At 42.8% G+C, this 26980-nt stretch overlaps 1 protein-coding gene across 2 annotated transcripts in view; it reads left to right on the forward strand.

The window, feature by feature from the left end:
* Positions 1-26980, forward strand: part of LOC121591644 (carbonic anhydrase-related protein 10) — an 83168-nt gene that overhangs the window by 19019 nt on the left and 37169 nt on the right. For both annotated transcript variants that reach the window (XM_041912385.1, XM_041912393.1), the window contains exon 2: positions 14500-14978. In XM_041912385.1, coding sequence (XP_041768319.1) covers positions 14921-14978 — 58 coding nt within the window. In that variant the 5' untranslated portion in view covers positions 14500-14920. The remainder of the gene's footprint in view (positions 1-14499; positions 14979-26980) is intronic.

Genomic DNA, 26980 nt, shown 5'->3' on the forward strand with positions numbered 1-26980 from the left:
TGTCACTTAACCCCAAAACGGGGGCAACGCGATGGATGGCAGCGCAGTGTAGGACAGATGCAGCGATAATTGGCTGGATCGAGTGCTGATTGGCTTACGGCGGGGCGCGAGGCGTATGATATCAATCATCGTGAATATTCGGGGAGGGCATCGCCCACCGACGGAACCGCACGACCTCAGACCTCAGCAGACGCACCGGCCGCCGGTGTGATATCATTGTCATTGCCAGGCATGACGCGCTGTTGCCTGTTGGTCGTTCTACCGGCCCGAGCCACGCCAAACCGGGCAATGTGGCGACATCGTGAGTTTTACATAAAATGCACATCAACATCCTGGCTCCTAGCCGTCAGTGGCAGTGTCCCTCGACCAGGCAACCGGGCGCGAAACGGACCGGTGTGTGTGTGTGTGTGTGTGTGTTCTGCATTTCCGGTCGCCCGTTGGCTGAGGCCGTAGCAAAATTTTCATGCCGCATTGTTGCTGTGCCCTATCCTGTTTCGCAATGGAGAGACACATCTTAGGCACCAAACACAACAAAAGGTGTGTTTATTGTTGTTGTTGCTTTACAAGCATTCCCAGACACACACACACACACACACACACACACACACCAGAATCAGGCACGATATCGAGCGCAGATAGTAACGGGGAGTACACTATTATTAGCACTAATGGGTGGTATTGCACGTGTATTGCGCTGGAAAAGCTTCAGAATAGAACGTGCAGAAAGGCGAGCTTCCAACTTGAAGTACCTGCGCGTGAATGTGTTTGTGTGTGTGTGTGTCGGGACACGTCGGACGAGCACACTTGAAACCGACGGGAACAGCGGCGAGCTGCGTGTAAAAGACTGAAGTGTTTCGATAGTATCCAGCGCCATCGATACCGGCCAGAATACACCTTCCCGAGTGCACATAGCAAAAGGCCGCCTGCCTACAGCAGAAGCGCTAGAGTGCCGACGGGAAAGCTTAGGCGAAAAAAAAAAACAAGAAACTCTTTACCACAACTCTGTGTGCGTGTGTGCCTGTACCCCCCGTTCTCTCGGGCGCCCCATATCGATGGCAAACTAATCAGCGATGGAAAACAGCACACACAAAATAGTACTATTTCATTTGTAATTGAACTCGAGATAATCGTATTAAATTATCTCTCCGAGAGTCCTCTCCGACTTCTTTTTTTCTTTACTAGCCCCCCTCCCCCTCGAACTGCAACTGGTGCAACTCTTGGTGCATGGAGCGTTCAGCGGGCGCTCCCGCGGGACGGTATGCGAAGCGGAGGCAGCAGTGCACAAAACTTCATCGTTCAACTTTTGCTACTTTTCGAGTCGAGCGGCAGCAGACGGAACCTGCCACCCGGTCGCCGGGCGCCCGGGCGATGGTGTGCGGCGTTCCGTTCTGGCTTGTTCGATTCCGGGCAAAGGCAAACACGCCAAGCGGTACCGTTTTTTTCCGATTGCCGCTCGGAAACGGTCTATACACGCGCTAGCATTAGAATGATGCAGCAAGCCGTAACGGTATGTGGCGTTCGGGGCGGCCGGGAGTGATAGAAACTTATCCCGAGCGCGCCACATCCCGCGCTCATCAGCTAACGAGATGCAACGGAGGATGTGGGAGACCGGGAAGCGGGAGTTAAGTGAGAATTCGCACACACACAAACACATACATACACACACACCGACACATATACATTGATAAAAGAATAAGTAGCCGGAACGAATGTTTTATAATTGTCATTCATGCGGTTCGCAACTGTCAAATGAAACTGACAGACGTTTATTCGTGGTTTGGTGTCTGTTTGTGGGCTATGAAGGAGAAAGCGAATGTGTACTAGGTTGTTTTTTTTTTGCTGCTTTGTCTTATTCTTCTTTGGTTTACTCGGGGCCTGTTAGATTCTGATGGACGTAAGGCGTCATACCTGATAGAGGGATTTGAGATTCGAACCATTTACGGTCTGATTTATAAAGAAGGGAAGAATTTGTGCTATACAACTAACTGACCATCTTTAAAGTTGAACTTTCATACCGTCGAACGCTTCCAATTTTGCTTATAGCCATATTGATTGTCGAACCAATCATTAAGAGCAATAAAGTGTATTATGGTCAGGGATGCACCATATTGGGTATTTTTACCAAATCCCACCTCATATCCCAACACATGTTTGAGAAGGACGAAAGTATCTATAAGATAATTTTACACTACTACGGTTTATGACAAAAAATATGAGCTAGTGGTGACATAGGTAAACTCTCAGAAAACCCGTGCGAGTCATACACATACCCAAGACGACCAACATAGTTTCATCAAAGAAAAACGGGTCCTACTTCATTGAATACAATGAAATTCTGGCGCACTACTTATCAGAACATGACTGCGACATGCATATGGCCAGTTCCACTGGTACCAATAGGCCATCCGAAGCAGGTCAACTAATGTATCTGGAATTGGTCAATTACAATCATCATGTGAATCCTGTTGTCACCTCCCAGACCGTGTACAAACTAGTGATGGGTAGAGTAGGCAAAAATCCGGAGTCGATTTCCATCCGATTCCGACAATTTCGAAACCGACTATGTAAGGTAGGTCCGCCCAGCATTGCCAGAGTCGTCTAGAATCGCCCGGAGTCGCCTGGAATCATCCGGAGACGCCTGGAGTCACCTGGAGTCATACGGAGTCATCCGGAGTCGTCCGGAATCAGTTTGAGTCGGAGCTGGCCTTCGAAACATAGGCCTGTGTATGAAGTGCACGCGCAAAATGAAAGACAAAACACACAACGAAATGAAATGCTTAATGACAAGCACATTGCACTGGACGGCTTCTGTTGATTCCGTTCGACTCTGGACGACTCCTACTCCAAACTACTTTGGGTGACTCCAGACGACTTCGAACGACTCTTGACGACCTCGGATGACGCCGGACAACTCCAGTCGTCTCCTACTCCAGCTGGAACTAGTGATTCTCATTTTGCCAGAGTCGGAATCGTACTAACAATAGCTGGAGTCGGATCGGAGACGTGGATGCGCTCCAAAGAGCACATCACTGGTACAAACCGTAAATTTCTCCAAATAGAATTATAATGTCTACTTGAACGCACTCGTGCCTTAAACCTATGTATAACCCAACAAGTTTCTCACATTCTTGATTTCTCCGGTTAATATGTTGTACCGTGCTTGATATCTCCAACCAGTGTTGCGAACGGCAATAGTCATCGACATACAGTTTTACAATATGATACTTTTTGAAGCATTGCATTCTAGATGCACGCTTACATTCGACAATCACGGAAAAAATGTCATTTGACACGATGATATTTTTTTGGTACATTCATTTGACTTTTTGATATTTCTATGAACTAGAACTAGATCTTCATCGAAAATTAGTCATTTTTTCGTGTTTTCGTGTGAATTCCTAAACTCCTGCAAGTGGACACCATTTTTCTGATTGACTGAGTGAAAATATCAAGTGGTTTAAAAGCTAAGTACCGGTAAATGCACGATTAAGCAGGCGTCGCATGAAACATTTCAAATGACATTCATTCTACTTTTTTTTGCAATCATGTCATCACAAAAGCACTATTTGTTATTGTACAAGCGATTGTCCTTCTTCGAAAGTCGTGCCATGGTAACCATGAATATCATGATCGAAAAATGGTTTTGACAGCCGCTTACTGCGAATATCATAAAACAATGTAGACAATCAACAACACTATCTCCAACTGAATATAGGACGACTCACACGGCCCTGACCCAAAATCAGAGCAACGGAATGTGTTTTACTTTACGATTTTACTGCTAATATAGTTGATTTGTACCACAATAATGGCGAGTAATTGTCTTCAAAAAGGATTGTCGAGCTGAAGGTTAACTTTCTCGTGTGTAACATCAACATTGTTTCTACACGACAATGACAATTTTTGTTCAATAGAATCAATTATTAATCTGGTGTAAAATATTTTTGTTGTATTGTTGAATAGTTTAGAGATGGCACACAGGCTTGTACGGCCTGTGTGCCATCTCCAAACTATTCAACAATACAACAAAAATATTTTTCAATAATTTAGCGGCATGCAAGGAGGCGCTATCGTGTGAAAGGCGACCAAGAAGCGACATTGCTCTTGCTTTGTTATTTGAAGTGATCGTACTTTACCGCATTCTGTTCCCAATATTTTATTGGTTTATATTTCCAATTAGTTTTAATAATAGGAATCATTAATTTTAAACCTTTTTTGACTGATTGAAAATGATTTTGTTTATTTTTTTATTCAGCAGGAATGATCTAAAGCAGTATACTTCATTCTGCTGGTCCGCGGCTCTCGATTATGTACTAAATTTGGTCCTTTATCTCAAAAGCTTGCAGACCGCTGATTTACAGTCATTTTGCTAAGCAGTGCACTAACTACTTGTCCATTCCACAATTAGTGTAAAAAGCCGTACCCAACATGCAGCAAACACATTTCGTAGGAGCACAGAAACATAGAGGCACACATTGACACAATGTCACAGGGAAAAAGGAAAGAAATTTCCGGCCCCCGGGGTAGTAGGCCTGCCCGGTGCTGGCAACACTCCCAAATCAACAAACCCTGGCACCTCCCAGGCTGTCCCAAGCCGTCATTATCGGTGTCCTTGGTTTGCCCTATTGCCCAAAATGATAACACACGGGCAACATCTACATCTTCCCTGGCGCCGTTGCGAGACTGCCATTTGACACCAGTTCATCGCCAGCTCGTCGAGCTCTCGAGCAGGAAATCAATTATCCACGATATTGATCGGCAACCCGACTCTGGACGACTCCTACTCCAAACTACTTTGGGTGACTCCAGACGACTTCGAACGACTCTTGACGACCTCGGATGACGCCGGACAACTCCAGTCGTCTCCTACTCCAGCTGGAACTAGTGATTCTCATTTTGCCAGAGTCGGAATCGTACTAACAATAGCTGGAGTCGGATCGGAGACGTGGATGCGCTCCAAAGAGCACATCACTGGTACAAACCGTAAATTTCTCCAAATAGAATTATAATGTCTACTTGAACGCACTCGTGCCTTAAACCTATGTATAACCCAACAAGTTTCTCACATTCTTGATTTCTCCGGTTAATATGTTGTACCGTGCTTGATATCTCCAACCAGTGTTGCGAACGGCAATAGTCATCGACATACAGTTTTACAATATGATACTTTTTGAAGCATTGCATTCTAGATGCACGCTTACATTCGACAATCACGGAAAAAATGTCATTTGACACGATGATATTTTTTTGGTACATTCATTTGACTTTTTGATATTTCTATGAACTAGAACTAGATCTTCATCGAAAATTAGTCATTTTTTCGTGTTTTCGTGTGAATTCCTAAACTCCTGCAAGTGGACACCATTTTTCTGATTGACTGAGTGAAAATATCAAGTGGTTTAAAAGCTAAGTACCGGTAAATGCACGATTAAGCAGGCGTCGCATGAAACATTTCAAATGACATTCATTCTACTTTTTTTTGCAATCATGTCATCACAAAAGCACTATTTGTTATTGTACAAGCGATTGTCCTTCTTCGAAAGTCGTGCCATGGTAACCATGAATATCATGATCGAAAAATGGTTTTGACAGCCGCTTACTGCGAATATCATAAAACAATGTAGACAATCAACAACACTATCTCCAACTGAATATAGGACGACTCACACGGCCCTGACCCAAAATCAGAGCAACGGAATGTGTTTTACTTTACGATTTTACTGCTAATATAGTTGATTTGTACCACAATAATGGCGAGTAATTGTCTTCAAAAAGGATTGTCGAGCTGAAGGTTAACTTTCTCGTGTGTAACATCAACATTGTTTCTACACGACAATGACAATTTTTGTTCAATAGAATCAATTATTAATCTGGTGTAAAATATTTTTGTTGTATTGTTGAATAGTTTAGAGATGGCACACAGGCTTGTACGGCCTGTGTGCCATCTCCAAACTATTCAACAATACAACAAAAATATTTTTCAATAATTTAGCGGCATGCAAGGAGGCGCTATCGTGTGAAAGGCGACCAAGAAGCGACATTGCTCTTGCTTTGTTATTGAAGTGATCGTACTTTACCGCATTCTGTTCCCAATATTTTATTGGTTTATATTTCCAATTAGTTTTAATAATAGGAATCATTAATTTTAAACCTTTTTTGACTGATTGAAAATGATTTTGTTTATTTTTTTATTCAGCAGGAATGATCTAAAGCAGTATACTTCATTCTGCTGGTCCGCGGCTCTCGATTATGTACTAAATTTGGTCCTTTATCTCAAAAGCTTGCAGACCGCTGATTTACAGTCATTTTGCTAAGCAGTGCACTAACTACTTGTCCATTCCACAATTAGTGTAAAAAGCCGTACCCAACATGCAGCAAACACATTTCGTAGGAGCACAGAAACATAGAGGCACACATTGACACAATGTCACAGGGAAAAAGGAAAGAAATTTCCGGCCCCGGGGTAGTAGGCCTGCCCGGTGCTGGCAACACTCCCAAATCAACAAACCCTGGCACCTCCCAGGCTGTCCCAAGCCGTCATTATCGGTGTCCTTGGTTTGCCCTATTGCCCAAAATGATAACACACGGGCAACATCTACATCTTCCCTGGCGCCGTTGCGAGACTGCCATTTGACACCAGTTCATCGCCAGCTCGTCGAGCTCTCGAGCAGGAAATCAATTATCCACGATATTGATCGGCAACCCGGGTATATCCGGTAGACAGATCCGGTGCACTGAGGCTCGGGCAGACAGTTTACTGGGCTGCGGAGTACGCCATTGAGGTTTTGGCGGGTTGCGAAGAGTTTCATGATGAGCAAGCACCACTCAGCTGGTGGGGGCGGGAAGAACTGGCGGTTTTGGTGGCGAAGGGTGGGAGTGTTCGATGCTTGTCAGATCGGTGCGGTGAACCGGTGAATGTTTTGCAACTTTCATTCCATTTTTGTCTTGCTCTCTTTTTCTCTCTCGCTCTCTCTCCCTTTCTCTGTCTATTCGCGTCTGGACGCGATCGTTCGAAAGTTCGCCGCTCGACGGTAGAGCTGGCTGTCAGTTAGCTTGACACTGTCAAAAACCGCCGGTGACAGCTCGGCGGAACTCCAAGAAGCGCTGTGCCGGTTCGGCCAGCGTCGGGCAAAGTTTGAAGTTGGAGCAAATAATTAAGATGGTTTGCGAGGTTGCCGAGCCAGGTTTACATCTGTCTAATGTACGACCACTTTATTGACGGATGCCTGATTAACCTGGAATTGTCATTAAGTTTCTCTGGACCCGGGCTGCCCGAGCAATGGTGTTGATTCTTCTTGCCACACGAAAAAAAAAACTCCTACCATCGTGTCAAAATGTCAAAACAATTGTCTCGGACTGGCCTGGGTCCTTGCATCGGGCTGCATTTTCATGAACTCTCGAACTCAGCGAGAGGGAACGGAGTCCCGGGGTTTTTCATTTCCTTTTGGCACGAAAGATTGATTTCTGGTCCTGGGCAACGTGAAGGGCAAGATTTATGCAAAAGGCCCTCACGACGGTCTGCAACAGTCGTCAACCGTGCACCCACCGGGGAGTTTTCGCTCCTCTCGCAAACGGCTCGAGAGTACAATGAACCTCCTCAGTGAAGTCCCAAGCCCTCACGGACGGCAGTAGTTTTATTTCCGGCCCCGCCAGTACAGCACCGTACGTCAAACGTCAGGTCAGGCCGGACCGCACACTGTCACTGGGGCCACCGTTGCTGGGTCGGTTGACGCTCGGACGTTGTTTCGGACAACTCGGCGCTCGGACGCAATGGCACACAAAGACATTGTAGAGCGGAGCGTATGGATTTCATATTCTAATCGACACTTAATCTGATTTGGAGCAGTGCGAGCGTAACGAACCGGAAACGAGTTCCTCCCCGTCCCCTGGCGCGCGCACGCGGGGCAACATTTAAGTGAAAATTCTACTCCCGAACTGTGCCAGGGACTGCTGCTCGTCGCTCGCAGAAATTCCCCCAGGAGAATGGGATGGAGACTGGCACTGGTACATCGATACGGTTGCAGCTCAAGATTCCGACTCCGGCTCCAAGACTCCAGAGCTGGAAAGGTCGACTCAATTATATGCTCGACATGCTCGGGGTTGGATTTTATTCATCAGCTTTCCCCGGACCGGGTGATGGCAGCAACAAACAGCTCTTGTCAAGGGACAAGGAGCTCCGCATAATGGTGCCGTACTGTATCCTTTTAGCTCGCTTGATCAACGCTCGACATTGGCCGCACAACAAGAAACGAACTTCGGACGGTGACGAAAAGATGCACACGCGTGTTCGCTGGCTGTCCGCTCGACGGCGAAAGAGATGGTCAAAATGGATCTTGCTTCAACCCGAAAAAAAAAAACAAACTTAGCCACTGTAACATGCCGTCAGCACATCACGGTGGTCGCGTTGCACTGGCCTGTCGCGTCCCAAAAACGTTTCTCAAACGTTTGAACGCATCCTTCCCATGCCCATTGATCGCTGATGGATGCAATTCGTGCGCGCTCACATCGTTACAGGAAGTCCGCTCTTTTGTTAATTTTCGGTTTTTTTGGAGTACATGTGTGAGCGTGTTTTTTGTGGCCCAAAACTAAATGGATTTACATTTGAATTGTTCGCTTTGCTCCCTCGCTCTCTCGCGCTTCCTCTCCTTCTTGTGGAATTATAATTGGATTGATTGAAGCACAAACATTGGCAGACGCGGACAGGCGCTGGCAGTTTTGTGGGTACGGGTGCAAGAAAGGATAAAAAAGGATAGTCCCACCACATCCTCACAACACTTTCGCACTTGGTTGAAAGGAGAGAGAGAGGAGTGAAGAAGCAACACACAAAAAAACGCGCAAATGTGTACTCTGCACATTGTCAGAAGGAAGTCGACACACCCCGTCGGGGCGGGTTCATCTTGACGGGCACACAAGCTAGCTGACGTTATATTTTCACTCTTTTAACTATAGAGATGCAATATTTTACAAAATCTCGCTCACAGCTTTTTTTTTCTTTGCTGTTGCGTTGTTACGCTTGCTGCAAGGCACAAAACTGAAGCTGAAAGGGAACTGAGCCCGCTCAACGAGATGCACTCTTTACGCGTCCTCATCAATCATAACGGCCGTGGATGACTGGAGTCTTGTGCGCTCGCTGGCCCCGGGATGGCGTGGCGGCTCGCGGTGGATAGCAACCATTTTTACGCCGGGACGTAGCGTAGTTGCACACTTGAAGTTGACGAAATTTTGCCTTCAAAAGGGCGGTAAGGTACAAGGACTCGATTGCCTGAATAGTGGTCGGTGTGCCATTTTTCATTGCAACCGGATTTTCGGCGGAGATGGAAGATTTATAAAGCCTTTCGAAAAACAGTTCGTGCATCCTATAGGCTGACGTTTTTATGTTTCAGGGAAAATGTATAACGAAAATATAATATTATCACTATTTTATTTGCTCCGCAAACAAACCAACCTGAGCGTTGATTGCTCCAAATGAATTAAAGTTAGTAGATAATTTTTTTTTTTTGGACTCTATGGCACCCTATTTGAACAGGCTTCTTGGAAATTCCTATTGGATTTGTCCTACAAGGATGCTATAGAGTCCAATTCCCGTGTACATAAAGTTCATTTCTTGCAAGAAAGAGTCAATAAAGTGTCCCACAGCAATGAGAACTCCTGCAAAACCCAGCAATACAAGCGGTAGGCAATGTGCAAGCCTATGCGGTAATATTTCTCTTGAGCGGGATCAACTTCTCGAGTTGTCTCGCGGTCGTTTGGTTGAACCGCGAACGACCGTGGCTCACCTATTTGTCCCTAATTTTTCAACCAAAACTATCAGCTCAAGTATCACTTTCGCTTCGTGACGATGCATGGCATCACGCGCGAGTGCTCTCTCTCTCTCTCTCTCTCTCTCTCTCTCTCTCTCTCACACACTCTTTCTCTGTATCTATCTCTTTGTGTGTCTGCTCGCGTCGTGTGAAATCTGTGTCCGAATTATAAGGGCGCCCGGTACGAAACCAGAACCGTCCCGACTGGTGCGCTGAGCTTCTTGTGTGCCGATTTTCCACGTTTTCAGCAGGAAATAAATGAAAAAGTTTACAGCACTGCCCCGCACCTCCGTGCACGAACGGAGCACGGAAAAGAAAGGTACGCGGATAAGGTGAGCTAGCGTTTAGTGCCCCTGCCTGAGCGGAGCGGCAAGATGCACCGAAATGCAGTTTTGCTAGAGTGCTGCTAGCCCGCTGGGCAACCACGGTTGCAGGATAATTTATGTTTATTAAATTTTTCCAACTAATCTTTCGCAGCTCGGTGGAAGCTGAGAGTCAGAGAGAGAGAGAGAGAGAGAGAGAGAGAGAGAGAGAGAGAGAGAGAGAGAGAGAGAGAGGGAATAGGAAAAAGAAGTCAACGAAGAAAACCGCAACGGAAAAGGGGCAATCGTATTGCAATTTAATGCAACGGCGCTGTTTGGTGGCACTGGCTCACACATCTCGCCTGGGAAGGAAAGTTGATGATGCACATCCTTCCTTTCGCTCGCAGAAAAAAAAAAAACTCTAAGAGAGAGCAAGCTGGGTTGAAATATATCGACCGAGAAGGTGGCCTGCAAAAAGGGGAATGCAACCTGGGTTTGTTAGTTTGAATTAGTTACTGGATCATGGCCAGCTTAAGAAATCCCAACATTCTGCATCGCAATTATCCGAAAATAAATATGTATTAATTGATCTGAATCGTAAGTCGTTAGCATTCGCTGTTTCTTTGTTCTCTCTAACTCTCTCGGGAAAGCATCTTCCCGCGAGTCTAGCAGAAGTGGAAAGTGCAATCAAGTTAATTGAGTGGAATTTTACCAAGAACGGACATTTCTAACATTTCAAGAGTGTAGATGAATTTAGTTTCCCGCCAGCTTAGCATGCGAGCTCTGCAACAACTACAAAAAAAAACCCCTTCGCAGCCCGAAGGTATGCAATCTGCAATGCAAAATCACCTGTTTTAAGTTTCACTTCCTTGTACATTTCGCATGCTTTTGGTACGAAATTCTTCCGGGCAATCTTAACCATCTCCGCATTCACCGCAGCCCAGCCTAACTGCCAGCATACCAAGAACGGCCCCTCGCTCCTCCATCCTGTACCGTGCATCGGGAGGACACGGTAGGCCAAAAAGGACGTATGCAATTTCTTCCCCGGCCAACACTGGGCAACATCGAACGGAACCGGTTATTTATCGACACACACACACACACACACGCCGTGGCCTGACTTCGGGTCCGGCTTTCCGTGCCAGATAGTAATTATTTTCGCCCACCCTGCGACCGACCGACCCTGCCATCTTGGGCAGGATGCGCGCCGGTATAGAAAATGATCGATTAGATAAGGTCGGCTCGCCCGGAACACCCGGCTGTACCCTCGTTGCGTTCTGGGCGGGTACAATTTGTTCGAAAATATTGAGTTTCCCGATCGGTGTAGCTTCAGCCTATCTAGTGCGGCTTGCCATCGACCGAAGAAGGCATCGGCAGGGGCAAATGGTGTTGAAAGCTTTAATGTAATGGTGTTGCTGTTGTTTGTGTGTATTTTTCTCTTCGTTTTAGTTTTGTTCATGTTAATTGAAAATATAAAAGGCTCAAACGCCACTCGCCAACCGTTTTGAACACGGCGCTAGGCGGAGATTTAAAAAGGTAGATTACATTAAGTAGTTGCTTGCCCTGCTAGGAAGCTTGCTGCATAAGCCATTTTGCACTGAAGGAAAAGATGAATGCGGGGGAAAAAAACCCAATAAGCTGATTAGTTCATGGGGATTGCATAGTTGTAGGCGTAATAATATAATGCTTGTTGAAATTAAACAATTACTAGCACTAATTCTGAACGTCAGATTATTTTCTGATTAAAGTAGACAACTTCTAAACAATTAACGATCGCCATAATTAACTGCTCGAAAAGGCATTACATGCGCATTGCTATATTGGAACGCCTATTTATAGCCGGCTACTTGCTCGGCCAGTTAGAACCTTTAAAGCAGTGGTCGACAACCTGCCATATGAGAAAGGGACAATCAATTGACACGTTTTGCTTAAAATAAAGCATTGAAATAGTGCATTAGCAATTAAAATACTTAAAATAAACAACGAACAAGTCATTACACGGGTGCTCAAAAAGTGTTTGTGCACCTAGCCGTTGACTCATCGTACATTATTATTGTTTAATGCTATTTGAACACCTGTGATATTTGGAAAGCTGAAACGTTATTTTCCCTATTGCAATTTATTTCTTGCTGGCCATTCTTTGGCTTGAAAGAGTGAGGTGGTACGAAACTGTTTTTTTTTTTTTTAATAATACTATTCCCCGGAAGTCGCCCAATCTGGTAAGGAGCATCAAACAATTTAGGAATTAATCTCAAATAAGGTTTCATAACAGATAGAAACAAGTTTAACACGTCGAGGCATACGGTAGTCGTCTGCTTTGGTGAAAACGGGCTACTATGATGCAGCAGCAAAATCGCGTCTAACGATTAAACCATGGTGACATGACAGTAAGGCTCAGTGAGGAAAGTTGAGCAGGAAAAATAATGCCAATTAGTAGGAAAAGAGATTTAGAAATATGTTCTTGCATGTGTTAAGCACTTTGATGAGCTCCAGTTCTTCGAAATTATGCAACCGTTACCGCTAAAAACTCATCTGTTGTTGTCTCAAATGCATCAAATTTCTCACAGCGTGTTACAATTGTTGTCTCTAAGGCATCATTATTTTAAATTTAACGTTATTTCTGAAACTGTGTGTTCAGAAAATATCGAATTTAAGTAGTGAATAATTTAATTGATATTATTGAATATATAAAAATTGCTATGCCTATTATTGGAAGTTTTTATCAAGTGACAAAAAATTGGCATGTATTTTTAGGTGTAAACAATGGCTTTAGCATTTATAACTGTTCAATATTTTTCTCTAAAAAAAATCAAATTACTCGGTTTTTGTATTTTTTATGTGATTTATGTGTGATGGGGCGGTCCCGTGGTACAGTCGTCAACTCGAACGACTCAATAACATGCCCGTTCAGGGGTTCAAGCCCAGAATGGACCGTCTCCCCGTAGCAAGTATTGGCTATCCGGCTATGTGGTAATGAATTAAGTCTCGAAAGCCTGTATAGGCTGGCATGTCCACGTAGGACGTTACGCCAAATAGAAGAATGTGATTTTAAATTACAAAAGTCAGAAATCTGCTCAAATATCTTGAAAAATTATCATTAATCCTATTAGAATTAAAAATTGATGCCTTACAGACCAAAAATAGTTGTGTTAGAGCCAAAAATTGATTACCGAGTGACAAAAATTGATGCGCACAGTCAAAAATTGAGGCCTTAGAGCTAAAATTAGGTGGCAACGACTGTAAAAGTACCATTTGTTTTAAGGACAGCCGAGCGGAAGAATGAACAGAGCTTTGTCATATGCCCAAAACATAAAACCAGCTGAGATCAAACTCGTGAAAACGGCTTAGTAGACTCTCAAAATGATATCAGCGACCAAATTTCCAATGGAACTTGCCCACGTTACCTGTAAATGCAATATTTCTACGAGAGAATAATTGGTGCCTTAAAAAACCTTAGAGATGAATGAGTAAAAAAATACGCCCTATTTATGTTATCGCGTTGGTCAAGTATTCACTAATAATCGTAAATGCAGCCAGGAACCTAATCGAGATATTTTTTTTTTACTTTTACCGTCCCGTGCCTATTACGGCCATAATTCGCCGTTTTCTGTAAAATATTCTGCTTAAAGAATACTCAATTTGCTCAAGTTGCTCAATAAACAAAAAAGTGCTATTGATTGAATGATTGAATTGGAAAAGTAACTTAAACACAAATAAATGATAGACTCATATTAGTTCAGCAGTTTTATAGTTTATTTAAATGATTTTTTTTTGTTAAATAGTACTTTGAGGCAATTTGAGTGTTTTTTAGTTAATGTTACATTCTTTTCAACACTTTCGCAGTAAATTTTGGCTTTTTACCTTTTCACAAGGGGTCTATAAGTGCCGTTTATTTTAGCAATCACTTTAGCGAAATTTCACCGTCAGTGAAGCAATGAACACTGGATTGGTGTGGTTTTGACGCAAAAATAAGCGATCGAAGTTTACCTTGTTTGTGCTATGATAGTGTACTATTGCAGTGGATTTAAGCTAAAATTAAGTGGGCGTTCAGAGTAAGGGCTACTATCGGCCGTTTTACACTAATGACCCAAACGGATGAGCCAAACGTTCAACAGTCATTTCATATGTTCATAACATGAATGGGAAAGTTTAAATATTTCTCCAGTTGTCAGGGTGGGTTTGCAGCTACATGCAGGATTTGTTTTTTGTTTTGTTTTGGGTAGATTTCCATGATTTTCTTATCAATAACCATACTCGCCACAACTCCTACATTAATTTTTAATTTAATGTGTTGATCAAAAAATTCGATTTTTCTAAAAGGTCAGAAATGTTTATCTTTTTTTAACTCACTCCAAATTAATGTTCCTTTCCCTCTCTCTCTACCTTTCTTCGCGCAGCGATGCATTGTTCCCCCTTGCCGCAAAGTGCTTACTACCTAAGCACGGTCCAGCGTAAAGTGTGACTGCCCGCGACACGCACCGATCAAACAGCACCCGCATCCGCTCCAGCTCAACGATCAACACAATACCGAAGCCCACCGACCGGGTGCCCCCGGCTGGAGAACCTGCTCCTGGGCGCTCACGCATGTGCCGACCCGAGCCGGCCCGTTTTGGTGCAGTTGCAATAGAAGCGAATGCCACTCGGACGCACGGTGTGTGCCAGTGTGCCAGTGTTGTAGTGTAGTGCTGCTCCTTGCTCGGCACGAGAACATTCGCACGTACCGTGTGGCGGCCGCACGTGGTCGCCCTAGCACTGGGGCCATCGAGGGGAAGCTTCTGGCGGCATCGCATCGCATCCCGGCCAAACGAGTCCAGCATTATGGGACTGCTGATTAACGTGAAAGCGCTCACCTTGCTGCTGCTGCTCCAGATACCGGGTAAGTGTTAAATGCTGCCGACCGACACGCAAAAGGAGTCTTCCTCATCCAAGGAGATGGGGGCTGGTCCCGCCCAACATTTACGAGTGGCCGTTTGGTCGAAGCATCCTTTTTTTTTAGCATTTATGAGGCGCTTTAGCGTGTGCGTTAAAAATATGCTTCCTTCTAAACATGTCGACGGCCCATCAAAAGCGGAGGCGAGGAATGGCTGGTGGGGACCGTAAAAGTACGACAAACGGTTCCACTGTTACTGCATCGTAACGCACACTGTTACATGCCTAACGTAACACACATAAACACACGTGCTTTCCGGCAACCATTTCAGCATTTCCTAAAAAGGAACATGAACAATATAATAAACAATTTATTTAAAGCTCATTTTTTAAATGCTCTAGATATTTCGAAATAGTTTTTGACACTAACACGTAAATAAATGTTTTTTGGCTCTTCTTTTTTAAATATTCTTATTAATTTTATTGTCAAATTCCTTAGCGCGTTTAAGTTAAAAATGTCCCTAAATGTCTAGTGCGCTTAAAAACAGTGTTTACAACAATATTTTTATTGCTATTTTTTTCTTTTGTCGTCACATTATTCTGTGTAAAGGAACATTGCCAAAAAATTACAAAGTTTTTGGCAATGGAAGAGAGAGAGAGAGAGAGAGAGAGAGAGAGAGAGAAAGAGAAAGAGAGGATGCAATATTACTGTCTTGAAGCAGCGATGGCCCAGCACTATGTTTTGGTAGCAAGCATCAGAAGCGAGTTTAATTTATTTTTATAAATCTTCAACCATCAATATGAAAACCTTATACTTTTTATAAAAAATACAGATTTCCAGTAATTTTACTCGAAACATTGTAAAATATCGTAAATATGCAACGGTATTTTGAATCATATTCCGGATAGGTTTGAGCTCATGTATCAAATTACGGAAGATTTGATTCCAATTACGGACAGAATCAAAATTCCTTTTATAACCTTCAAATTTACACACACACTACACCTCATTAATTTTCAACTTGTTTCAAGGTCTGGAAATTTGATTGTGGACTCAGAGTCCTCCCAGATGGACTAAACAACGGTCTCAAATACAACGAGGGGTGGATGTTGTTTTTCTCTCGTACTCGTTGATGTATGGAACCCAAGAACTGCTACGCGAATTGACGGCCTTTCTAGAACGGCCATTAATGCATTTGTCACATACATTTTCAAATATCGTTGTTTTCTTGTTAGTACCATAGTGTAAAAGCATATCACTAGAGGCCAGACACATTTTAATTTACAGGGTTTTCCACGATTTCTTGGTCAGTTCCCATGATTTTTTGGTCGTATCCCATAGACTTTTGGTTCGTTCCCATAATTCATTGGTATTTTCCGATTGGATATCAATACAATTGGACTCAAAAATTCTGCGAACGGCCAAAAAATCGTAGGAAGGCACCAAAAAAATTGGGAACCAACAAATACATCGTGGGAAACCCTGTGTCTAGTACATCATGGCAATTATTACAAAAATAAAAAGCGGTATGATCAGGCAATGGATATCAAAATATTCAATAAAAAACATGTAAAAGGTCCAGAATTTGAAGCTGTCCGTAATTTAAAGCATAACGGTATGAATATTCAATAAGAACAATATTTAAATAATAGGAGAAGGTAGATACAGACGGACACTGCGGGTAAGATGAACACTTCTCAACGATGCGTGAAAAAAGGTAATTATCGAAAATAATTCAACAATGTCACATACAAACTGTAATACGACAACACATTTGAGAACATTTTTGGCATAATATATGCAAAATTGGTTGAATTCACGAGTAAAACTAACTTTCAATCGTGCGCACCTTGGTGAATCTAATTTGACTACTGCAGATCTTAAGCTCTGTAACTTGCATCTTCTATATTTTCGGAAGTTATACTACATGCATGAGTTGTTGTTCGTGATTATTTAGCAAAAACTGGAGGAAAAAACGAGAATGAAAGCAATACATCATATTGATTTTTGGTGGTTTATGAATCCTGGCACCAAAGCGGGAAAGACTTCAGACTCTGTCGTAGGGAAAGATAGACACCGAATTTGTTGATTCTTTTTACTTCTCATTTCAATTGGTGTGAATATATATTAAACTAAACACCCTAAATAGGCGATAAATTTAACACCGGTCAACATAGCAGTGCGTGATACCAGTGCGTGATTACTCGCTCGACGCGGGTGAGACTCTTCACGAAATCCAATGTCTTGCCACGACTTGAACAACTTTAATCAACAAAAAGAGGAACCACTAATATGCAATCGTTCAGGAATAGATGAGAGAATCTATGGAATTACAAATATTAAAAATATTTTCAACCATCAATGGAAACAATGGCTTCACCTGTTAACAAGTCCCTCAAACAAGGTGTGGTCGCGGACTTGCCGCGGACTAAATTCCTAAAGTTTTAGACTATTGTTCTGTAAGCTAGAGCATATCACCCGATATTTCAACAATGCTTTAGATTCTGCATTCTGCGAGGTGTTAGAAGTGGCGCTTACAATTCCTACATTAACGGCTGAATGAACCGTCGTTGCAATTGGCCAGGAATTGTTTTATGTACGTACCAGGACGTGGGAATCAATGGGATATGCGAAATATATTAAACCTCTTTAATTTCCAACGGTTCTACAGGTGTTCATCTGACCCTTCATGGTGTCCATCTTTCCCATATCAAGTGTCTGTCTTACACGAACATTTTAAAACTTTTAATACAATACATATTTTATTTCATGTTTTTCATAAATGCATGTTTTTATTTCATGAAAAAAAAAATCAACATCGATAGAAACTTAAAAGACTCAAAACATTTTCTGATAAAACATGAGTTTAAGATAATGAGGCCCTTTCTGACCAACGATCGTTGATGATCGATAGTTTACGATGAACTTGATGAACAACAAATGAACTTCAGTTATATGTATAACATAATTTTAAATCTGTGTTATAACGACGGTTACAAAAATATTCCATACTTTGTATTTTATTTTCTAAAAACCGATTGAAAAAAGGGACATTGCATTTTGGAAACATTATTGTTAGACTTAATGAAGCATTCATTAGTTTATTTGCACGCCGGGTTCCTCTAACAACCTGAAGACGAGTTTTATTTACGGAAGTCGAAGGTGTATTAAAAAGAATGATTTTATTGCTTCTGCCTGGAGCCATTGTGGGAGCAGCGTGGGTAGAACACTTCACTTTGATACAATTTCAACCTTAACAGTGTATAAACACTGAATGAATATCTAGTACGATTCAGCAAACGAAAATTTCATCAAATGAAGAAAAAAAATTAACTAAAATGAATTTCAACGGTCCCCCAGTGGACTAATTTTGGCTAAAAATGTACCAAAAACCTGTTCATCGGTGAATCATTGCACAGAATGAACTATCGATCATCTTCGATCAGTCATTGGAAACCGCCTCAATCAGGCGTATTCTATTCTTATAATCAATTCGTCTTGATGTCGAGTTCATGAATTTTGTGTGTTCATTTGTATGGAAACGTTCATATTGGAGTTCATTTTCTCGATTTGAATCCAATCGAGTTCAGAATCGAATAAGCCTGAATGTATGCACATTTTCATGGTGGTTGTATTTATATATTCCCAGTTTTTTTTAAACATTTTCCTTAAGGTGTCCGTCTTTACCTACCTTCCCCTACTAAAATTGCCTTTCTTTGCAAAACAACATACAACTTGAAAAAACAAAAAAACAAATATGTTTCCAAGCCAAAAGTCGCCCCCAAAAAGCAAACATCACTTGCATCTTCCGCCAGACACTTTCGGGCAGGGAAAACGATTGATGGACGCATAAAAACGCCGAGCGGTCATGAAAACTCCCCCAGGCCGGCACACGGTAAAGCGTGCGAGTGGCCACTTTTATGTGGCCCCACCCGCCATTCCCGCCATTACCCGGCGCTCGTGTGCGCTTAAAAACACATGCACAATCGAGCACTTACGAGCGCCACTGGGTGACACAAAAAGGAGGGGGAGCGCAAAAATTAGTCCGTCCCTTTGCACTCATTCCATTAGCCGGCGACCACACACGTCCCGTACCCTCTCCTCCCCCTCATGGAAAGGCTCGCTATAGACGACGTTTGATGGCCCGATACGTAAAGCGGTCAGCTTCTTACACGCTCGTTAGGACGGTGTCGGATGCTGGAATTGGTTAATTGCACGACAGCAAAACGTACCCGTAAGCTGCCCGTCAGCAACCGCCTTCCTTACGTACGTGAAATCACACCCCCTCTCTCCCTCCTGACCAAAAAAACCCTTCCCTTTGCATGGCTTTGGTTTTTACAGCACGCCATCACATAAAAATAAACAACTCATCATCCGTTACCTCGGTACATCCGAAAACACCTTCAGCCCCGGAGGAGGACCGAGGACTGACACACGGGGTGCACACACACCCACACACACACACACACACACACACACACACACACACACACACACACACACACACACACACACACACACACACACGGGCCAGTAAACCTAATAAAGCGCTCATAGTTTATGTCACCAAAGGAAATCCTTTTACGGGACTTTGTTTCGTCCTTTCCGGTTGCTTCGCCCTGCGTCCCTGTGTGCCCGTTTCTCTGTACCCTGTTTTGTCCTCCCCCTCCCTCCCTCCCCCCTCCACCCCTTTTGTAGCCCAGCAGCACGGAAGCATAGCGTTCGTGGCCTCTTTTTCAAACTCTCTGAGTGCCTTAGTGAAAGATTTCATAAACACCTGTGCATACACACCGAGCGCACAAAGGAGCACCCTGCAGGTGTTTTAACACGGCGGCGGCCCCATTCTTTACAACAGCATCACCTCACACGAGAAACACACACACAAACATGGAAATGCCATGGTGCAAATGTACGAGTGAAATTGGAAAAGTAAAAGCACGGGCTCTAGTGTATGATGATCCTTCTTCGCTTGCTACGGTACACGGCATACCTGCACTCTTTGCCACATCTCCCCCCGCCAAAAACCCTTGGCATTGGCCAAAAGGGAAAGAAAAAGTGTCGTACGGCGCAAAACAAAAAAAAACAAAAAAACACACTGTGTCCTTTAGCCCCCTCCTCAAACCTTTGCGTTTCGTCAAACCGCTGCTGCTTGGCCAAACCGAAATGTGCTGCCGGGAAAATCGTTTGGTTGGCAAGACACCTCGGGTTTCCAGTGGCACAATCCACCCAACTGTTGGGAGCGAACTCAGTGGCTCCCTGAACTCCCCCACCCCTCACACACACACCCTCCCACATCCGCACGGGGCTTTGCAATTGCATCACACGATTATGCAAATCGGTCACTGATGTTGCTCAACCGAGTGTTCTTTCTCACTCTCACACCCAGCCACAGGCCCTATCTTTTAGCCGACGTTCATTTTACGGCAAAGTATGACAAAACTTGGGTGGAGAAAAAACGGAGAGAGAGAGAAAAAAAGCCCCAAAACGCATGCACACATCGTTTGCTTGTGGCAGTTGTTAGGTTTTATTTATTTTTTCTTTCCTTGCGTTTACTTCAATCAACAGACTGCCACTTTATTGAGGTTAGAATGTTTGGTGGGATGTAAGTTGATGATGCTCTTAGAATAATTTGTTGCACGACGGTATGCGCCGTCTGTTGGGCTGCAGTAAATTGCCTTTCGATCGTTTGATGTGTGTGTACAAATGGTAACTTACCTCAAAGCACATTCATTAGTTTGATTATTAGTATCATTTCATTTTTATATGTGTTAATAATTCACACAACGAATAGCTCTCCTGTAATCACTAGTAATAAGTAAAGCAAAACAACCTGACCATTCCATTCCCGGACAGCTGCTGGGATGAAAATCTGTTATGAAAAATATTTATTAAAAAATACTCTTCTTCTTCTTCTTTTGGCTCAACAACCGATGCTGGTTAAGGCCTGCCAACCCACTTGTGGGATTGGCTTTCAGTGACTTATTGATTTCCCCCCATAGCAGGATAGTCAGTCCTACGTATGGCGGCACGGTCTATTTGGGCTTGAACCCATGACGGGCATGTTGTTAAGTCGTACGAGTTGACGACTGTACCATGAGACCGGCTCAAAAAAATACTCATATTTCTTTAAGCCGAGTAAAACAGTGAATCAAACTAAGAAACATCAAGAAGTTCCAGTATCCCACTCGGATTAGCTAAAAAGATGTTGTTGTTTGTACAGTTTTGAGAGGCTTTGGCACCAACGGAGTTCTTTCGCCTCTATTAGTTATGAAGATACAGATTATTAAAGTATAAGGTCGTATAATTTTAAGTATAAGGTATAAGAAAATCAACATACTAGCGTTTGCTATGTTAGTTACTTTGCACCATTGTATCTTCCACAATTTATTTATTTATTTATTTATTTAGTAAAATATTTGCATGACCTTCACAGTGGCCTGAGCAACTTAAACCAACAATATTAACATCATGTGCTACTTAACGATTATTATTATAGTCAAAGTGTGGATAAGATGAGTTAATACAGCGAGACATATACCACAAAGGTTCGTTATAGCTATAAAGTCACCTTCTACGGTCTATACTTAAATGTTCATAGTGTCTAAGAATCCTGGCTGGAGTATTTATACTTAAGCGTGCTAACAGATCTGGAGCGTCGATGTTGTGTGTTAGCATTTTTGCTACGAATACACTCTGGGCAACCATACGGTGATATTTGAGAGATTGAATCCCTAGTATTAAGCACCGTGTGCGGTAAGGAACGTCGTACAAGTACAGTGACTTAAGGCAATGTATATCCTTTATAGTCTTCCAGTGGCGATTAACAAAGCCTAACATTTTGTGCGCTTTACTAACAATAGTCTGGTAATGGACGTGGAAATCAAGTTTAGTGTCAAGCATAACTCCTAGATCACGGATGACAAAAGATCGTTCCAGGTGAGCACCTAGTAGCTTATAATCATAATGGATGGGGGTTTTTAAGCGATTAAAGGAAATCACGCTACATTTGTTCACGGAGATAGAACTCATTTGACCACGCGACCAAATCGTTAGCAGTTCCTTTCATGTCATATTGGGAAATAAATTTTAATAAATCTAAGAATCGTATTATAGAAAGATATTGGTAGCAGATTATTACCATTGGCCACAGGCCTCTGATGTTTTCCATAGTTTTGTAAATACTAACAAGATATAGTACGCAAAATTAATGGCAATAACTGGCTATGACTAGTTTGGTGCCATTTTTATAATCAAAATCATTGTGTTTCTATTGAATGGAAACAGCATTTATGCACATTAGAAACAGTGAATTTTTATTTTCTCATGCAGTCTAAGGTCCATGGATTACTACAGATCTGGTTCGTGTCCAGGAGGTCCAGTGTACCTACACAAATCTTCATTTGTTAATCGGATCCTCAGTAACTGTTACTCTCTTTCTGCTGATCTCCATAGAAAATCATATTCTCCAAAATCGGAACGATGAGCCCATCTGTAGTCCATCTAGTCACGTTGGTGTCACCTCATAGCAATGTTTAAATCGTTTGTAACATCCTGTCAAATGTAGCGCGTATTTGTGCTGACATGATTTATATACGGTTATCCAGAAGTATAATATTCTAAGCTGCAAAATATGCCTAAAGAGGGGTTTGACCGGATATTTTCCCAACACAATATACCAAAAAAGTATCAGAGGTTGCGTATTTGATTCTAGTTGGATTTTAGCGAGTCTTTTTCCTACAGAAATCCATCCTTAGGTCATTAAATCCTCTGATAGATTGCTTAAAAATTAAACAAAAGTAAAGTATCAAAACCATGTACAGTAACTAACGCGGGAGTTAAATATTTTATTCCGGACCATAACGATTTTAGTAGGTTAGAAGCTAAAATGCCTGAAGTTTTTTTAAGAAAAGGTTCAACGAATATTTTTTCTTATAACTTTATTCATCAGAAAATGTTTATAAAAAAGCCAAGTGTTCGGAATTGCTCGTTTTTAGCAAAATACACGTATTGGGTTTTACTTTTAGGCGTCTGAAATATGAAGAGACAGTACCGATGTACCAAGGTGTACTGTTGAAATGTACTGTAGAAGCAGAAATACAAAACAAATTTTGGATCAAGTGTTGTGCATAAGAAATCAAACATCAAATGAAAATAACGTTTATCCCAGTGTTTGTTCTAAAGTGTTCACTGTGCAACCCCTTCTGACCAAACAAATTAAATAAACAATAAATATTTGTCTCTTACAATTGCAACCGACACGCTTTATACTGTAGCGCAACAGTGGCAGTAGTAACCGTTGTTTGTCGGGCTGATGATTATTGAGCCTCTTACACTTAATTAAATTACAATAAAACAATTAGATCTCACTGACATTAACCCCCCCACACACACACAGTACTGTGCCTTTATAATCGCTGTTAACACTAAGTACACCTTTAACCTTATCCGGAGCAGGTGTGGGGAGTAAGGGAGCCTTTGCCCTTTACTTCTGCAAACAAGCGCCCAAACAAACATCGCCAACTTGCCGCCCGAAACCTCTCTTTTATGGTGCAATTTTCTCGCTTGCTCCCACTCCACTCCTTGAATACATCACTGTGCAATGTTTCGCCCTTTACTCTTGCGAATCCACCCCCCCCCCCCCCCCCTGCCCCCCCCCCCCCCCCCAAACTCCAAGCAGTCAGGTCAAGTGGCAAGCGTTGTTTCGGGCCTGTGCCTCGGAAAATCCCGCTTGGCCGTCTAATTACAGTCATTTGATACAGGTTGCTGCAGGCAACTTCTCCTTCCGGGTGCAGCGCTTCTGGACCGCCATTGCAGTTTTTGCTACAGCGGTGTGGCCCGGCGGGTGTGTATGTTGGTGAGAAGAAAATGTGATGCGAAAGCAGCATTTCACACCCCGCTGGGAGTCGTTAGTCGCCCCGACGAGTTGCTGTTGCCTGTCTGGGCCGAGTGCGCTGGGAGTGTGAGGATGTGCTGTGGGAGAGTTACAGCTTGCCCGGCTGGGCTGCTGCCGACTGCAATATTAGTTGGTCTGTCAGTGGCGAAATTAAGGGGCAGGTTAGACAGAGCTAAGGAACCAACTGGAACCGGAGACCGACCGGACCTTAAGGGATGTCGTGTAGTGGTGAACACGGCTGGAGAATTGTTCGAACCATGGCAGCAGTACAAGTCCCTATCCTCCGGTGTATTGCCAGCAAACTTGTTCCAGCTAGCGTATCGTTTTACTCGACCGGAAGGACACGTGGAGCATCTTTGCTCATTTAGCTCATTAAACTTTCTTTTTTTTGTTGTTGTTTCTAGCAAATGTTGTTTTAATTTCCTGACTTTCCCGACGATGCGATCGTGTCTTTTGTTCTCTGCTTCACGATTATTTATAATGATTTCCCATCAAAGAAATCACCTGCCCGGGGGGAGAGGAGCAAAGAATTGCATGTTGTTTGGAGGTTGTACACACTCCAACTCGTAACGAACGAAAAATACGCAAACGCTCGTAGTGCCACACAATAATTCATTTGAAATGACAAAAATAGTACACAAACACTCTCCCCGCCAAACGAGACACTCCTTTGTTTGCCCAAGCGACTAGCCCTCGAGCAAGCGGGAAGAAAATATGCGCAAGGTTGGACGCAACATGATCGTAACCGCGAAATACTGCGTGCGGGCGCGGGAACTGTTGGCAAACCATGCCCGGTGGACGGACCGTCGACGGGGTAGAGGTTAAATTTTATTTCATCCACTCAAGCTCACTCCGCCCGCAAAATGCTTCGCACCCAGCGCAAATATTTTCGTCCCAGGTCCGGCTACCAACCACTACTTTTGGTGGCAAAAGAAGTTGAACCACGAAAAGAAAGCATGGCAAAGCATAAGGCCACTCCTTGCGGGCACCGCGGGTTAGAATTTATGCTGACCGGAAGCGACATCGTTCGCGCGCACTGCACCCCTTTTTTATCGATGAGTTTGATGCGCACCGGATACCGGTCCAACCGTCTCTGTTCCTTTTGATGGAGCGTAGCAACACCTTGCAAGTAGGCTACGTTCGCGGCTGCCGATTTACACTAGTCAGGCTGGAAATGTTGCTGTTGCTTCGTGTTTAATAGGTGTTTGTGTATTACCGTTCGATTGTATAAGTGAGGTTAAACGTTTTTCATTTAGTCGTATTTTCTAATCGGTTTACTACATCGTGCGTTTAAAGAACTGATCGACTTAGGATGGTTTGCATACCTTCAGGCGGTGCACATCGCTTTTAAAATCAAAAACCGTTTTTATTACACCTTTTCGCTTACTTTTGGCTATAAAAATGTAATGCTCGTCACCAACTCTCTCAAATGCACCTTTCGCTCTAGATTGCGCTCTCTCTTGTTTCTATTCGTTGCTAAAGGTTGCTTTAGACGTTGCGTGAAAAAAAAGTTTTTCGCTATATTTCATTAAATAATCGATATAATAACAATTACAATTACAGGCGTACACCGACACAAATTAAATTAAAATTCACAATTATTGAAACTTTAAAACATGCTTAAATAGTGAATACAATGCATTTTTGTATCATTCCCTGCTACTCATTATTTTTTACCATGAACAAGTCGGGAAACTCTGAGTGGAGCGAAATGCATGTCAGATTGTTTCGATCGAGTGAAATTTTTGAAATTTTCTGTTTCACTTTCCGAATGTTTTGTCTGTTCGGAAATATATTTCACTGTGAAAAAATTCAACGGCTACAATCCTTAGGATTCAACCAGAGCTTTCTTAAATTATTTTCAAGTGAATCGATATAAACTGAATAATGAGATAAGTTACTTCAGTATTTAATATAAATATTGAACATATTATCCATTATAATTAATTTCATAATATAATAAATTGATTTTTTTATCAACTGTTATACTGCTTAAATAATTTAATACATTTTAGAATAATGGCAACAATAATTAAATGGATGCGAATTTAAATGATCATATAAGCATTTTTGGTACTACGCACGACATTAAAAAGGTCATGGATTTTGGCTCATTGACAACGTTGTTGGTAATAGTGGTGTTAAAAACGGGTCCTTTTGAAGATCAGCGCAGTTCCGGTTCATTCATAAAGATGATGCGGATCATTTGATCGGATCAATCATTCAATCGTTTGACCTCTGCTAAACCTGTCCCTTAATGCCAAATCTGCATTCAAAGAGAAATTAGAACCTCTCAGGACTCTATCAAGGTTTATTGGTTATTCTTCAAAATTTTTTGGATGGTTTTCATAGTTTTTTAGCTCGTTCCCATAATTTAATGAGCGCTACTCATTTATTTTAATTGGATTATATTGATGCCCAATAGGACGATACCAAAATTATGAGGAAACTAAAATATATGTGAAAAACATTACAGGAATCACGAGGCGAAGAGATGCAGTACGTGTTAACGAGCGAACGAGTTAGTTATATTTCCATCATCATTGTCGAGTAGAATAAACATATCGCTAGCTGCATCTACACGATTAGCGGAAAAGAGTGAAGGCGTCAAATTCTACATGGAATTGACACCTCGCACGCAGAATTTCCAAACGATTGCACATTGTGTTCAAATATGCTATTCGTGTATACACGCCATAGCCGGTCTCATAGTACAGTCGTCAACTCGTACGACTTAAGATCATGCCCGTCATGGGTTCAAGGCCCAAATGAACCGTGCCGCCATACGTAGGACTGACTGTAATAAGTCGCTGAAAGGCCAAGCCCACAAATAGTGGTACAGAGGCAGGCCTTGACCGACAACGGTTGTTGAGCCAAACGAATTATACACGCCTTAAAAGACATGGGTGGTCGAATTCAGAGCATGAGTGTCGGATCGGAGCGGTGTCACCAGGCTTTCTCGTTTTGGTATAAAGAATCATATCAATGTAAGATATGTCTGATCTCTGCTATCTGACGAGATGAATGGTGATCCGAAAATGATACCAGCTCACTTGCTCATTTGGCGCATTCGAGCAATCGCCTTTGCTTCTCTCAGGGAAGCGATGATCCGGAT

The sequence above is a fragment of the Anopheles merus genome, chromosome X (genome assembly GCF_017562075.2).
Source record: "Anopheles merus strain MAF chromosome X, AmerM5.1, whole genome shotgun sequence".
Classification (NCBI taxonomy): Eukaryota; Metazoa; Arthropoda; class Insecta; order Diptera; family Culicidae; genus Anopheles; species Anopheles merus.